Raw genomic sequence first — 14841 nt, forward strand, 5'->3', positions numbered from 1 at the left:
AGTACGCGACAGGTCGAGATGGCGTTCGGGGTATGAGGCGGGAGGACGTCCCGCACATCCGCATGTTTCAGCCCGATCCGTCCAGCAGTTTGAGCTGTGCGTTGATAGATCAGTCAGTCACCTTTTCCTTTTATATGCATACTAGCAGTTGCCCGCGACTTCGTCCGCGTAAAATTTCTAGTTTCTCATGAGATCAGAAATTTTCCCGCTGCAAAAGGCCTCACTAACCTACCAACTCGTTCTCACTTTAAGGCACGGAACCCAGAATATTTAAATGCCAATTTTCATATCTCTAACTTCAAAAACATAGGATTTTCATATAACCTTTCAACCCCCATTTCATCCCCTTAGGAGTGTATTTTCGCAAAATCTTTTTTTAGCACCCCTTAAAAAAAGAGCCTACCTTCCAAATATCAAGTTAGCAATAATTGAAATTTTCACTTACAAACTTTCATCCCCTATTTTACCACCCGTAAGAGGGGATTTAGATTTTATTGTTTCTAACCTTTGTGAGCTAAATAAATCTTTATTTATTTATTGTGATCCATTCTCCTTCCAGCGACTCCAGCTATCTACGCTCCCCCCACCCAGTACGCGCTGCTGCCAGCCCCCTACAGCACGGCATGCTGCGAGCCGGCATGCTGCGCGCCGCTCGACAAGCAGCCCCGAGTGCCAGCTCCGCCGCTACACCCTGCCTTCATTTATTAGCTCTTACTTTCAGGCAGATTTACATGGAGACAGTAAGCTGTAAGTGCCCGTTGTCAAGCGTGAAGGCTTGTTCCCACGGTCCCACGGCCGCTCAGAACAGTAACGGTTTTATAAATTTAACGGTTATTTCAAACAAAAATCGTGTTCTATCAGTACGTTTAGTATATAAGATTTTATATCTCGCTAACGTTGATAGAATTCTAGCGTAAAACACGTCAGCTTTCATGTGAAATGGAATTTAACCACCTTGTATATTAAAGCTCAAGTTTGTCCATATAGCAGCCATTGCTACAAGCGGAATCGTTACGAAACTAAAACCGATGGTACAGAGTTTTCCACTACCTATAAATCTAGGAAGTTGAGGTATATTTTACTCTGACGTTATTGTGTTTTGATCTCAATTAATTCTATCAACGTTGAATTCGAAATTGAAAAAATCTCATACTACACACACAGGCTGGACTCACTTCATAACGTGATATATAATTTGATTGTCAAAACACTTTATCGTCACAATAAAATGGACCTTAACTACCTTGTTTTTAATCTCAAGTTCATCCAAGAAGCCTCAGCTAGTGTTCTGAGCGGATACTTTATGAAATGAAAGTCTGAATGTGTGAATGCATGAATTTAAATCAAAGGCTATCAAGTTGACAATATTTCAAACCTCATGCTGATGATTAAGATATTGCCGTGGGGATGAGACAAGGTAGCAAGATGAGGTAACACTTAGTTGGGCATATTCTGCGGGGCGTACAGCGTACGGAAAAATCAGAATAACTGGCTCCATGTAAATCTAGCCTTAAATAAAAAGAGGAGTTGACTAAGAAAACGGTGTAACTACACGAATTAAAATTATACAGGAGAAGCAAAAAACTGAATGCTGTTGAAACTTTAATGTAATTATACCTACCTACTGTTTTGATCGAAATCGCAAACTGTGGACTCAATTTTAACACAAATTTAAGTTGTTCTGTTTAAAAATGAGTTCAAGTTTCATTCAGTGATCGAAAGCATGAATTGGGACTCCATTTTAGTAGTTTTCGGCCGTTTTGCTTGGAACTGAGTTCGGCGGGGTGATTACGAATCTCGCGACAGGATTGCGACAAGCGTAAATCTCGCGATCATTGCTGTCAAACGTCACACGTTACAGCGGCTAGAGACAGCAATAGCCACAAAGTAAAATAAGAAGAAGAGAGACAGCAAACGAGCTCTAGTTCACCGTCTATCGGACAATCTATGAACTGTCGCATTGCTACTGCTGTCGCGTTGCTGTCGCTACTGCAACGTTTTACGTAGTCAGCCCGCCGATTTGTATTCAGTGGGCCAAAACGCCAAGATTAAAGAAAAAGTATTTTGATCAGAAGCAGAGAACTTGAGTGAGGGAATTTGAATCGACGATATGTCAAATATTAGGCTATGGGTGACGTGCAATCAAAGAAAAATAGGCGTTTCATAGGCTACCTACCGTCAAACGTAGGAACATTTGACGCCTGCCAGTTACCTTAACTAACTTGAACTGTATGAGAAGTATAATTACACCGTTTTACCTGCCAGCTCCTCAAAACATTATAGTTCTACTTTAGTTAGATTAAGATCTTTAGTTTAGTCACTATCGTACGTGATTTCTAATTTAAGTTGTTAATCTTAAGTGTATATTAATTTAAGATTTCCTTAAGCAACGATATAAAATTATTGTTACTATTAAATGTTATTAATAATAAAATTCAGTGAACAATTTGGTTTCACTTTCATCAAAATCAAATATAAGTTGTTTCATCAAAAATAAGTTGTAATTACATAAAGTAAGAAGTACTTAAATTAACTACTAGATGGCAGAAACAGTCGCTTCAGTACTGAGTGAGCATACACATTACAAATTTCGTCACTGGCAGTAAGCGGGCTGTAGCTTAATGGTTAGAGCGTCGGGCGCGATCCCAGGAGACGCGGGTTCGATTCCTGCCGGTTCGCAATTTTTGATGTGTATTTAAAATTATTTACTTAAATTAATTTGTAAAACACCTGTCAGATTTTTTCTTTGATATTTGATAAGATTTGTATAATTGCAACTTTAAGCTGCTTTTTAGATATATTTTTTAGATTTTTCTGCGAAACCATTCCTTTTGCTCGTGTCTTCCAATTTTTATTGTGCTCAATCAAGTTTCTGTAAAAAAAAACTATTATCGCAATGCTTCACTTACATTAGGACAGTTTCTCGCTTCGTTTTTACAATCGAATGAGTAGACAGTTCACATTATTTTAGTTGCTGGATCCAGTAAGTTCTTTCCAGTGCTAAACTTCTAAATAATTTAAACACATATCAAAAATTGCAAATTTTGATATGTATTTAAAATTATTTAGAAATTTCCTTGAAGTGTAGGTAAAACACTTTAAAAATTATAAAAAACATAGAGAGTTAAATTGCAATCATAATGGAAAGTAAACTGTCAGTAAAATGGTATTAGTTTTGTTATTAACGGCCAAAGTTAATAATCAATCCTATCTATAGTTATTACATATTATATATAACAATTAATCTGTCAATAGGTAATTTATTTGTCAAAACTGTAGGGTTTTGTCTCCTTGATAATTAACAACATCGCTAAGTAACTTATAGATCGATTACAGATAGATTGATTTTTAACTTAAGCCGTTAGATAATTTCAGTTTAGTTGTATTAAAACTTTTATTACCGGACTAGATCCACTACATCATACCTACTCTTTACATTGTTCTAGCAGCAATACGCATTGAACCAGGTATCTGAAGTAGAACTCATGTCAAGCTTGACTTGAGTTCTACTGTAATAATATGAACCGGTTGAAATACACGAGTTCACGTCACAGGCGAGTAACTCTCTAAATGTAAATGAGCCTTTAGATTTCATGTCTTTGGGAATGCCAGCGATTGAAGAAGCGAGTGGAAGTTAAAAAAGTGATGCAAAGAAGTGTTCAAGATATTAGACTCTCGTCTATTTGGGTGTGTTTTTGACAATTTTGTCTATATCTGGTTGTACCTATATCTTAGATAATTATAATAAATTTAATATTATACAATAATTAGCTTCAAGAACTCTGCTTGTAAGAAAAAATATAAATGTGGGTTTACGTGCTATTATTATTTTATCTGATTTATCAGAACGTGTTATATTTTTCAATAATTTTATTGAATTCACTGTTTCACCATTTGAAAAGAAAATGGCCTCCTACTCGGAAGTCCCCAGTACGCACCTCTAATTTTTCGGAATTACGTGCGTTTTCAGCAATATCTCTTGCTACAACGGTGAAAAAAACATCGTGTGAAAACTGAGAGTTCTTCATTATGTTCTCAAAGGTGTGTGAAGTCTGCCAATTCGCACATTTTCATCCAAATAGAAAACTTAGTTTCTTAAATAAAATCTTATTGGTATATATTAACTAATTCTAATAAAAAATAATAATTTATTCGCAAAGATTGTATTTTAAGAAGTAAATTTAACACGTCATGATATTCATAAATTAGTCATGTATAAAATTAATGGTAAAGTTAAAAGTGAGTGTGCTATAAACGCCCAACGAATTGTAGCACAAGATGGATAAGTTGCTAGTTATTTAGACGATAATATTATTGAATATTACCTCAATAAAAGACATTTGTTAATATCGCTTGTTATCCTTGAAAAGGATTTTTGTTCACCCATAGTGTAAGGTTGCTTTGTTGCCCTAAGATCTAGAACCAGAGGAGATAAAACTATTTTTTAACCATTTAGTTACGATTGCTATTGACAATTTAATGTTATCTGGGGTCCAAGATGTGATAAAATACTTGGAATTTGAAAATTTCTCACACATTCACAGACCTTATTTACAGGCAGAACTGAAATTTGCTGTCTCTTTTATTAAAAATCTTTTAGCTAATAGTACCTAGAGGAGAGTCAGCCATTCGGAATGGTTGCGTTTACATTAATTATTGATCTCAAAATTTAATTCACGGATTGAATTTCAGTTATTTGCAGGTAGTGGAGAATGTGAGAAAATTGTTTCAAAATTAAAGTATTCGTAATCGTTATAAACTGTTGTCTTGGAAGAGAGTTTTAGTAAATAGAATCATCACCTCGGGAAAACATAATTTATAAGACGCAAATGCCATTAACTGCACCAAATATATCTATTGCCTTGTTTACACAGTTTGTAAAAATGACCTGACAGGTCACAATTAGAACACGTCGAGCTAAGAGACTCATAGAATCATGAAGATTCACCATTTTTGGCGAAACGTCATGATTCGCCATGACAGTGATCAGAGTCTTGATCACTGTTGCTGACTTATCGGTGTTTTAAAGGATGTGTTTTAGAGAGTGTGCTCAGGAGCTTTTCAATCTTGCCCCCTTTATCTTTTTACCACCGTATCGCAAATACAGGGTGAGTTTCAATCCTTGTATCGTCGACATTCCTTTTACACACCTGAAATTCTTTGCGTCATCATTCCTTATATATTATGCATTGCTAGGCTTTCGAATGCTCTTCTGAGATCCTATCAATTATAAACCAAGTCGCCCCATCTTAGAGCAAATCATCACTTCCCATCAAATGTGATGATTGTAATTTTGACTTTGAAGCTTTATTGTAATTCCCATAACATAACCACATAGTCTCGCGCTGTGTAAATAAGGCGTATATATCTAGCATAGTTGTATAAACCCAATGATTTGACAGAACACCTTTTTGATTTTGTAGAAGAATTTAACGTAGAGAAAATTTTAATGCAATGAAAATATTTAAATACTTGTTGTCAAGAATGTGATATGGCGTGATTGTTAACTCATTTCTCTTCTAGATTAGAGAGTATAATAATAGATTTATTTTAAACTTATTAAAAATTAAATTTATTAAAAGTACTGCACAATTGAAAATGTCATCATAACAATAAAATAGGACCAATAAGCAACGCGATTACATAGGTTGCTCCGTTCGAGATTCTCAAAATATTTTTGTTTAGAGCCTTTGCACACGTTCAAATTGTAGTAGACGCGGGCACTGTTGCATCTTTAATTTTGCGCATAATAATCTTACTAGTTAAATTACTAAGCAGCACTGTGTGCATAATATAAGACGTTACATCACACATACGTTGAAAGACTGAGCGTCAAAACACTTCAGTGTTAAATAAAATAGGACTTAATTACCTAATTTCAAAGTTCAAGTTAATTCATATGTCTACAGCCAGCGCTCCAAATGATAACATTGTGAAATTAAAATTGGTGTTACTGAATTTTTCACTTTAAATAAAGGACAATTAGGGTCATTTTACTCTGACATATAAGTGGTGTTTCGATCTTTATATGAACGTTGGGTGAATTATAAAATCTCATTCAGAGCCCACCGTTGATACTAGTAAGTGCAAACATGTTATCGTATGCAAAGGCACTAATTTCAAATTCGTAACTTATTTAGAAATCATTAACTTAGGGCATAATTATAGCAGTATATTTTATATCAGTTTTTGCATAAGATATTATAATAATATTATTATCCTTAATATAGTATAATTATTATAATAAATATTAATGTAACTCTTCCGTGTGCTATCAAAGTCTAAGCCTGCTAAATGTGTATCTATATAAAGCTCTAAACTATAAAAGACTAAAAATATATTTCCTTATTTCATTAATAAATAAAAGTAGTTAAATAAATAAAAAATCGTAACAAAGTAGTATTAAAATAATAAAAATTTTATCAAATTCTCAGTATACCTACTTCATCTTCGAGAGATTATAAATGGATAATAAAATCAATACATTAGAAAATACTAAATATATAAATTATATTATTATGAATGTCTTTTTAAGAATTATTATAGAATAACTTTTTATTCTAAAACCAATTTTAAATATACGTATTATATTATTATCCTCCGATGTATCTGTATTGGTGTCGCAAAGTATAGAACTTTAGTGTGATTCGAAACAATAATCGATGTGTACATTTTCAAATACTATTCTCAATGTGTAAGCTTGAAGTTATTGTATTAGTAGCAATCGTTTTTATTTCCATTTTGTCAAAATATTTACATATTTATGCTGATTAGATTCACTTTCTACATTTATTAATGTTATTTTATTGATATTTTATATCATAAAACTGCAAGATTGTTAAATATTTTGTGGAAACACAAAATAGTGATATGAAAATTAATACCATCTTAACTGCATCCTTTATAAAAGAAATATGATAAATCATTTTTGACATCAAACGATTGCTATAAGTAAAATAACTTGTAATGTAACTGAAAACGCTGTCAATTTTTTAACTTGGACTTAAATTAGCGTATAGACAGTAATCTAAGATAAGTATGCGTATTATGCTTATTTGCTCAAACGATTTTTTCGAAATTCCTAATTACTTTAAAATTAAGCTAAATTTATGTTCCTCTTGCGTCGGATAAAAACTTAGTTAAGTTATACGAGATACTTTAATATATTATGGAAACTATAAAATACCTCAGGGGTATACGTCTTTTAAGCCACTAAAATGAGGAAATAATTTAAGTTGCTTTTAGTAGCGCAAGTAACACTTATTTAGGCTCTAGGTTTAGAATTATCCTAAGATTTTTTTAAGTACTGCCTCACTGCTTAATTTGTGATTTGATTTGATTGCCATAAATATTATAAATATTAAATTATAGAAACTAAGAAAATTTTCAAATCTGAAATCCATATCCATATGGAAATATCCATATAATATTATAAATGCGAAAGGATAGCTGTCTGAAAACCAAACAAAAAAACTTAAGTCCACGCTGATAAAGCCGTGGGCATCATCTCGTAATAAATTAGGTTTACATGAATTAACTAAAGTATCTAAAAGTAATTCTAATATCTTTTCTGAAAGCAATGTAAGTTTAACTGCTTTGATAGCAAAAACATTTTTATTTTTTTATTTTTAATGCCACAACTGGCTTGATTGCCCAAGATTTTGAAGTGAGGAAAATTATTGTGCGGCTGGGGTTTGGGTTCCCTGTATCTTCTATCCCTTGAAGAAACTATGTATATTCTTCCTTTTGAACTTTTTATCTTTTATTTCAATAGATTAATAATTGAATCTAAAGATTTTATAAAATATACTGTAAAAAGCATTTATGGCAAAATTTACTTTATCAATATTCGGTGGCCTAGAGACTTTACTGCCTGACATATCGGACAAAATAAAAATCACTACGCTATAGCTACTCGTATTTTTCGTAACTTGTATCAGGCTAGAGATATTTTGTGAGTATTAAGCGACGTAATTTAGACAATATTACGTTTAACGAACTTAGAAAATAAAATTAAGGAATAAATATAAATGATATATTTTGAAAATGTAATGTGCTTAGCGAATAATATAATTTTGATTTCAAACAGTATGCACTTAACTTTTACAGTAATGTTAATTGATGCCTTTACAACGCTATACTTTAGTTACTATGTAAAGATATAAAATATTATTCTAACGATACTGGTTACTATGCAAGTAAAATCATTTAAAATCTGAAAAATTGATTTAATTTCAACAATATAAGGATTTTTTAAATCATTCAGTACAATTTAAAACTTCTGTTTGATTTTTTATACAAATAATGATAAAATTATACGTTCAGCCATAATAATTGCAACAGTTAAATTTTTTACTTAAAGTAGAAAAACAGTCATTGCACATAAAAAGAGAAACAAAATCTTAAAAGTAAAAGACAAAAGGTATGATAATGTAGAAAGTAACATTAAATAGACATGTTAAGAGAACTAAAAGAATTAGATTGGATAGTAGCCGTCCTTTTCTTCAAAGAACATTGATTCTTCTAAAGGTTCTTAGATACGACGTCAGAAAATCCGTCGAAATCTAAAAACATAATGTACAGGGACTAAGACAATATCGTCAAGTTAGTGAAAATCCTTAGATTGTGGGGCAATGAGCACTTTAATTCTTGAATTAATTTGCTTTCAGCAGATTAAAATGTTACTCAACACTTAAAATATTCAACAGTCAAGGCTTTGACGCTCCTAGGTTTAACTAGTCAATCTTTAGCTGTATCGAGAGGTCTTGGTTAAAGTCTAAACTTTTAACCTCAGTAGGTATTTGACGACCAAACAATTAAATATCTGAGCTGTCTTTTAATACTTTTTTTTTGTATTTGGGAGTTAATTTCTAAGTTTTTCATTTTTGAAACACAAAATTGCATTTTAACTTTCTTTCTCTTGCTACGAATTTTCAAGTGTCATAGTTAAATAATATCACTAACTTCTTAATTATTATCAAAAACTGCCATAACCCGATTATACGAGTACCATGTAATATTAACTGTAGTTTTAAAATCACCATAACTATTAACTAATTCTGAATGTGTGTGTGCATTCTCAAAAAAGACGTCTAAACTTTTAAGGGCTTGTTAGTTGATCTTTTTTCCAGTAAGTTAGTGACGTTTTTGATAACTTTACAAATTTATATTCCGAAACCATTGTCTTTATCCTTTTAGAGATTGTATTTGTATCGCGAGTTATTCTGTTGTTGTAGATGTTTATCCCCTTTTACTCCTAAATGTTGACTACTTTTAAGAAACTCTTAATGCTCTTATACTTCTGGTTGGAAGGCCAGATCAAGTGTTAATGCTTATTGTGGATCAGAATCTAGCTGCTTTAAATCTTTCAAAATATGGTGTACAAGCTTAGTGATTAGGAAAATTTGCAACATTTTGATTTCTAGACTAAATCGATAGGTTTGTAAGTAGTGTTATCTCTTACACAATATTTGCTGTGGAAAAGGATAAAACTCATTTTGGACCTATAGTTTATTTATGGTATGTAAGCAAATTAGCACCACCATCTATTTTGTTTTCATTAAGGTCTTTTATTTTTAGATAAGTTATCAGGAATTAATAAAATAAATCACTTCACAGATAATTTTTTAGTTTTATTTTTTAAAATCATGTGTTAAAATAAATATTGCTAGAATTGAATACATACCTATGAAAATTAAGCTTGTATTTCATATTTGAACAGAAACTTTGAAATAATATGACGTTTTAGTCAGCTAATACTTTTCAGTTTAGTGCAATGATTATCGATGTTAATCAATACCATCAAAAGGTGGTTATTAAAAAGTAAACTGATTTGGGTGATTACTTAAATCAAAATCAAAATGTGATGATAGGTGTACGAATATTTAAGATACGACATACTGTTGTTATCTAAATATATATGATAAAGAATTATTTAACATTCTGGTTAAAAACTAACTAATGCCACCTCCTAATCTCAAATAAAAGGTTCATATTGACAAAAAATAAACAAATTAAATAAATATAAAATAATTTTGCTGACGTCAGCAATTTCACTTTTCTCGCTATCAAAAATCCAAAAAAAATCTTAATCATTTAAATGTGTACGAATATCAACTTCACTAACTTTGAAGTTATATTATCATATACGTAAAAACTATCTCCTATTAGTCCAAACTATGTGTTTTAGATTCTATCAAAGCAACAGAACTAATAAGAAAATATATTCCAAGAATATATTTTGTCTGTGTGTGAAATTATATAGATAACATAATAATAATAATAATAATAATTGTCTTATTGTAGTTTACCAATTAGCAGATTAGCGTAAAAGTGGCCTAACTGTATGTTAGCCCATTTTTACAAACAGGCAACTAAACCTATTGACCACAACTAAGCACAAGTTCTGAAATATTAGTCATTTTTATGCTTGAAAAATTCTATTTTGACTCGGATGCAACTCAACTTTTGCTGGTACTTAATCGTACTATATACACGGTGCATTTTATCAAAAATGAAGTACGGTTTAACACATTGAGAGGAGTTATCTTATTTGAATAATTCATTATGAAAGAGAATATTTAAAAAAAACATGATTTTTCTTTATTTTAAACATGAACGTCACGCTGCACGCGCTGTACTGAAGGTGAATAATGACGTCACGATCCATAAACGATAAAATATTCTCAATTTTTCAACATAAAAATAGAGTGATTTCTACGAGAAATTATTTTTTACTTTAATTTTTTTTAATATTTGTCATTTACGCCCTGTGACGTCATTAATCGCTATTGGTACAATGTGACGTTAAAAATGAATTATTTTAAAAATAAATAAAAATCATGATTTTCTTAAAATTATTCTCATTAATAATGAATTCTAGCCCCATAAACTACCGCTATACAAAAAAAACACATCATTTTATTACTACAATCCAAGACTATTTACTTCGAGTTTGATTTATTGGTTATATTAAAATGGATGCCAACCTACGCGCGTTTGGAGCGAGTGACGGAGAGACCACCGTTAACTTACTATAATAGTGATGTAACCAGAAATGTTTGGGCAAGCAGTTAAGTAGTTGCGTTAGTGTTGAAACTTCCCGTGTAATTGAGAAACATAATTCAAAAATCGAATAACACAGATCATTTTAATTTAAAAAATCATACAATTACCAGACCACGTCGAAGATACGAAGATACAGACCAAGGCTAAGCTTTTTAAAAGAAAGATACCACAACAAAGCATACCTTGTGTGAACATAATTTATTATTAATCTTTCTCGCTCTATCATTAAATATATTTATATATCTGTCCCTCATATCCTGTAGAAATGAAATAGCTATAATAGAGACCAAAAGAGACATAGTTTACAATATTATAATGATTGTGCTTCGTTATGATACAGTAGGTATAGAATTATAGATATGAAAATTTATTTCAAAGCTACAAAGTAAACTCTATCTAAATCTAGAAACCTATATTGAAAAGGTAAGAGAAGGGTGGCTATGATAGATATGTATGATATATATTATACCAAATCCTTTTAAGGAAAAAGTAACTTACTTCATTCATTGCACCTCTAAAATTGGTAGCAGTATTACAAAACATTTAATTTAAACGCCCACACCAGCAAGTAAACCTATATAAAGCTAACAGCAATGGTATATGAATGGCTCCTCTATCGCTCTCATTCTCTATACTTCAACATATTTTGGTAAATTAACTGGCCACACTATCCGGGATACGGCAAATGTTTTGTGTTTAATTTGGAGAAGAGTAGCGTCTGCCCTTGGCAGGCATGAGAATGAATGATAATGATGAATGTTACAATGGTAGAGGTCAGGGTCCTTTTTATGCTGAAGGGGTCCTTTTATAAGCTAATCTATCTATAAAATATCCATCTTCTTGGTCGAAAGATTAGGTTTTTAAGTAAGTACTAAGACTTCGTTTGGAAATAATGGGTAGCTCTAAAATTCCTAAGATCGTGGGCCTAATAATAGGGCCTTGTAGCCGTGAAATGACTTTACGTATTCTCCAGTATTACCTTAAACATATTCATTGCGCACATTATTAATATAAATACAATAACTTAATAATTATTAATAAGCTGTCGTATCATCGAATGTACGTAGGTGATTGTTGATTGTTATTGTACTATTTAAAATAATAATTATTGTCTAGTTATATATATGTGATATTGTTATCGGAGTAATAGTTATATTAAATGCTAATATAGGTATAGCCTTTTCCAGGTAGGAAAAATCCTTTTTTACTAAGGTTTCTGAGAAGTTGCGTCGCAATTACATATTTAGGGCCAAAAATATAATATTTTCCGTATCTGTCCTTCTGAATAGCACCAGCGCCTTCAGATTACTTCACAGCTGCTACCAAGTAATAAAATTTAAAAAAAACACGTTTTCCCTGTAAAAAACGAAGTAAAAAGTAAATTTTATCACAATTGAAAATGGCGCCACGCAGTCGCCATATTGCATTTTTTCAAAAAATGTATAGCCCGTATCTCTTGAGATGATATAAGGATTCTAACGATACCCCAAACATCTGAATCTGATTTGAGATTTAATAACTCACATACATATCTACATAAATCCTGAAAACATTCCATTCCTTTTTGGGCAATCGTGTAAAATGACTAGAACTGTTAGGTACCTCTAGTAGTACTTGCAAATTCTTTGGGTACCTCAGGTACCTATATTTAGCTTGACAAATGTGTCAAAAAGGACTTCCTATATGGACAAGGCTATAATAACTTCTATGATATTCAACTTGTTGACTTTTGTGTAATAAACTACTTTCTCTTTAAGTGTAAGTAGGAAAGGGAGATTTTAAAGGTGTTAAGGGGTGACATGTTGCACGATATTATAGGGTAGTTGGTATGAATATATACAGGATGTTTGATAAAGACTACAAACCTTTTAGACTAAGCAAAATTTTTAATTGACATTAAATGAGATAGTTATCAATCAATCAACGGCTTTCTATTTTAGCATTGAATTGCACTTGGAAGGGATAGGGATACTTTCTAACAGGAATGGTTAACGTAACGAAATTTTAACGTTAACACTATCAAAACTGTCTGTATGTAACGTACAAAAGGTAGTGTAAAAAAGGTAACGTTAATAATAACGGTATACCGGTAACATTAAACATTATTAAATTTATTTTTATCGTTATTTAATGGTAGTGTACCGAGCGAAGATGCTATTTTGTACATGGTATTATTAGATAGAGATAGGTATATAATTATTACCGGTATGAGTATTGTTACTTTTACCGTATTAATAATGGTCTCTAGATATCGTTAAAGGATGTATGGTTATCATTTTATCGTCACTTTTTAACGTTAACATAACGGTACTTTAGTAACACTAAAAAAAACCGGTAATTCGGTCTCAGTTAATCAAAATTACCAAAGTAGAAGAAATTAGTAAAATAAAATAAAATTGTATAAAGAATTTCACGAACTTCGATGCAAAAAGGAGATGGTTCTGATAGGTTTGAAGTCTTGTATCAATATCCCAATCTTAAGCGTATAAGAAATATTTATCAAACTAGGTATCTAGTATATATACACGTATAACGTATGTAAGATTCGGTATCGTACATAAATTCACTTTTGAACAACAAATTGTATTACAAATGGCTATCAACGATTAAAACTATTTACAAATGTAAAAGCGGATAACGCATTGATTAATTTCAACTAAGACATATTCATTAGTCTACGTTCAAAGATTGAATCCAAACTACGTCTTAAAATGATTAATTATTTAAAAATCATAAATATAACGAACGAAATATTAAAGTAGGTAAAACGCAACAAAATTTCTCGCAACTTTATGTGATGTTTTAATCGTTATTTAACAATTTATTTCATTAAATTGTTAAACAACGTAAATTATGACTATTGTACTTTTTTTTTATTTTTTTTCTATGAATTTTGTACAATTTTTGTCATGGATAGAAATAACAAAATATACCTACTTGTATCAGTTTTTCGTCATTACTATTTTTAAAGCTTTTGCAAATGTCTTGTGTTTTCAAAAATCTTAAATGCTTTTTGAAACAACTAAGAAAAATATCAAAAAAATAGTGTTTTTCGAAATAAGTGTTTGAAATATTTATCCTTTTTGAAAAGATTATAGAGAGAGTTACATTTTTTATTTTTCCTAGAGATATTTTTGTCTATATTACCTATACTAATTCCGGTAAGTATACAGTCTTACAAACATTTCAACTCTCACCTAATGATAGAAATAAGTACAATAATTATTGAAGCAATAACGAATAAATTTAATAAATAAGACGTCTAGTATATAATACATTAATTAAAATGTAATTGTATATTGTTTTTTATTTAAATCCCATAATTTGGTCTCAACACCTACCTACCTTACAAATCAATGGCTCCAGTAAATAGGGAACAATTCAAATTTTACACTTTTAGGACAGGTAACAAATTTGAATATTATCTCTTTAGTGAAAAATCCTGAAAAGTGTCGAATTTAGGTGCCTTTATTGAGGCACTGAAATACCGATGTTATTACCCTATCCGCGAAAACAAATTAGTATGTCTGTTACGTATCCCTTGTAATGTTAATCCTGGTAGGGGGAGGTCGGGGAGTTGGGGGTGGTTTTACCAGTTATTATTAGTAAACTAGCTGACGTCCGTGACTTCGGCCGCGTGGATTTAGGTTTTTAACAATCCCGTAGGAATCCTCTAGTTCTCCGGGATAAAAAGTAGCCTATGTCACTCTCCAGGTCTTTGACTATACTCATGCAAAAAAATCACGTCAATCCGTTGCTCCGTTGCGACGTGGT

At 31.4% G+C, this 14841-nt stretch overlaps 1 protein-coding gene across 1 annotated transcript in view; it reads left to right on the plus strand.

Annotated features, from left to right (window-relative positions):
• LOC117993086 (protein boule-like) overlaps nucleotides 1-14364 on the plus strand; it is a 97277-nt gene extending 82913 nt beyond the window's left edge. The window contains exon 5 of the mRNA XM_034980812.2: nucleotides 560-14364. Coding sequence (XP_034836703.1) covers nucleotides 560-708 — 149 coding nt within the window. The 3' untranslated portion in view covers nucleotides 709-14364. The remainder of the gene's footprint in view (nucleotides 1-559) is intronic.
• The last annotated feature ends 477 nt before the right edge of the window (nucleotides 14365-14841 follow it).

This window comes from Maniola hyperantus, chromosome 23 (genome assembly GCF_902806685.2).
Source record: "Maniola hyperantus chromosome 23, iAphHyp1.2, whole genome shotgun sequence".
Classification (NCBI taxonomy): Eukaryota; Metazoa; Arthropoda; class Insecta; order Lepidoptera; family Nymphalidae; genus Maniola; species Maniola hyperantus.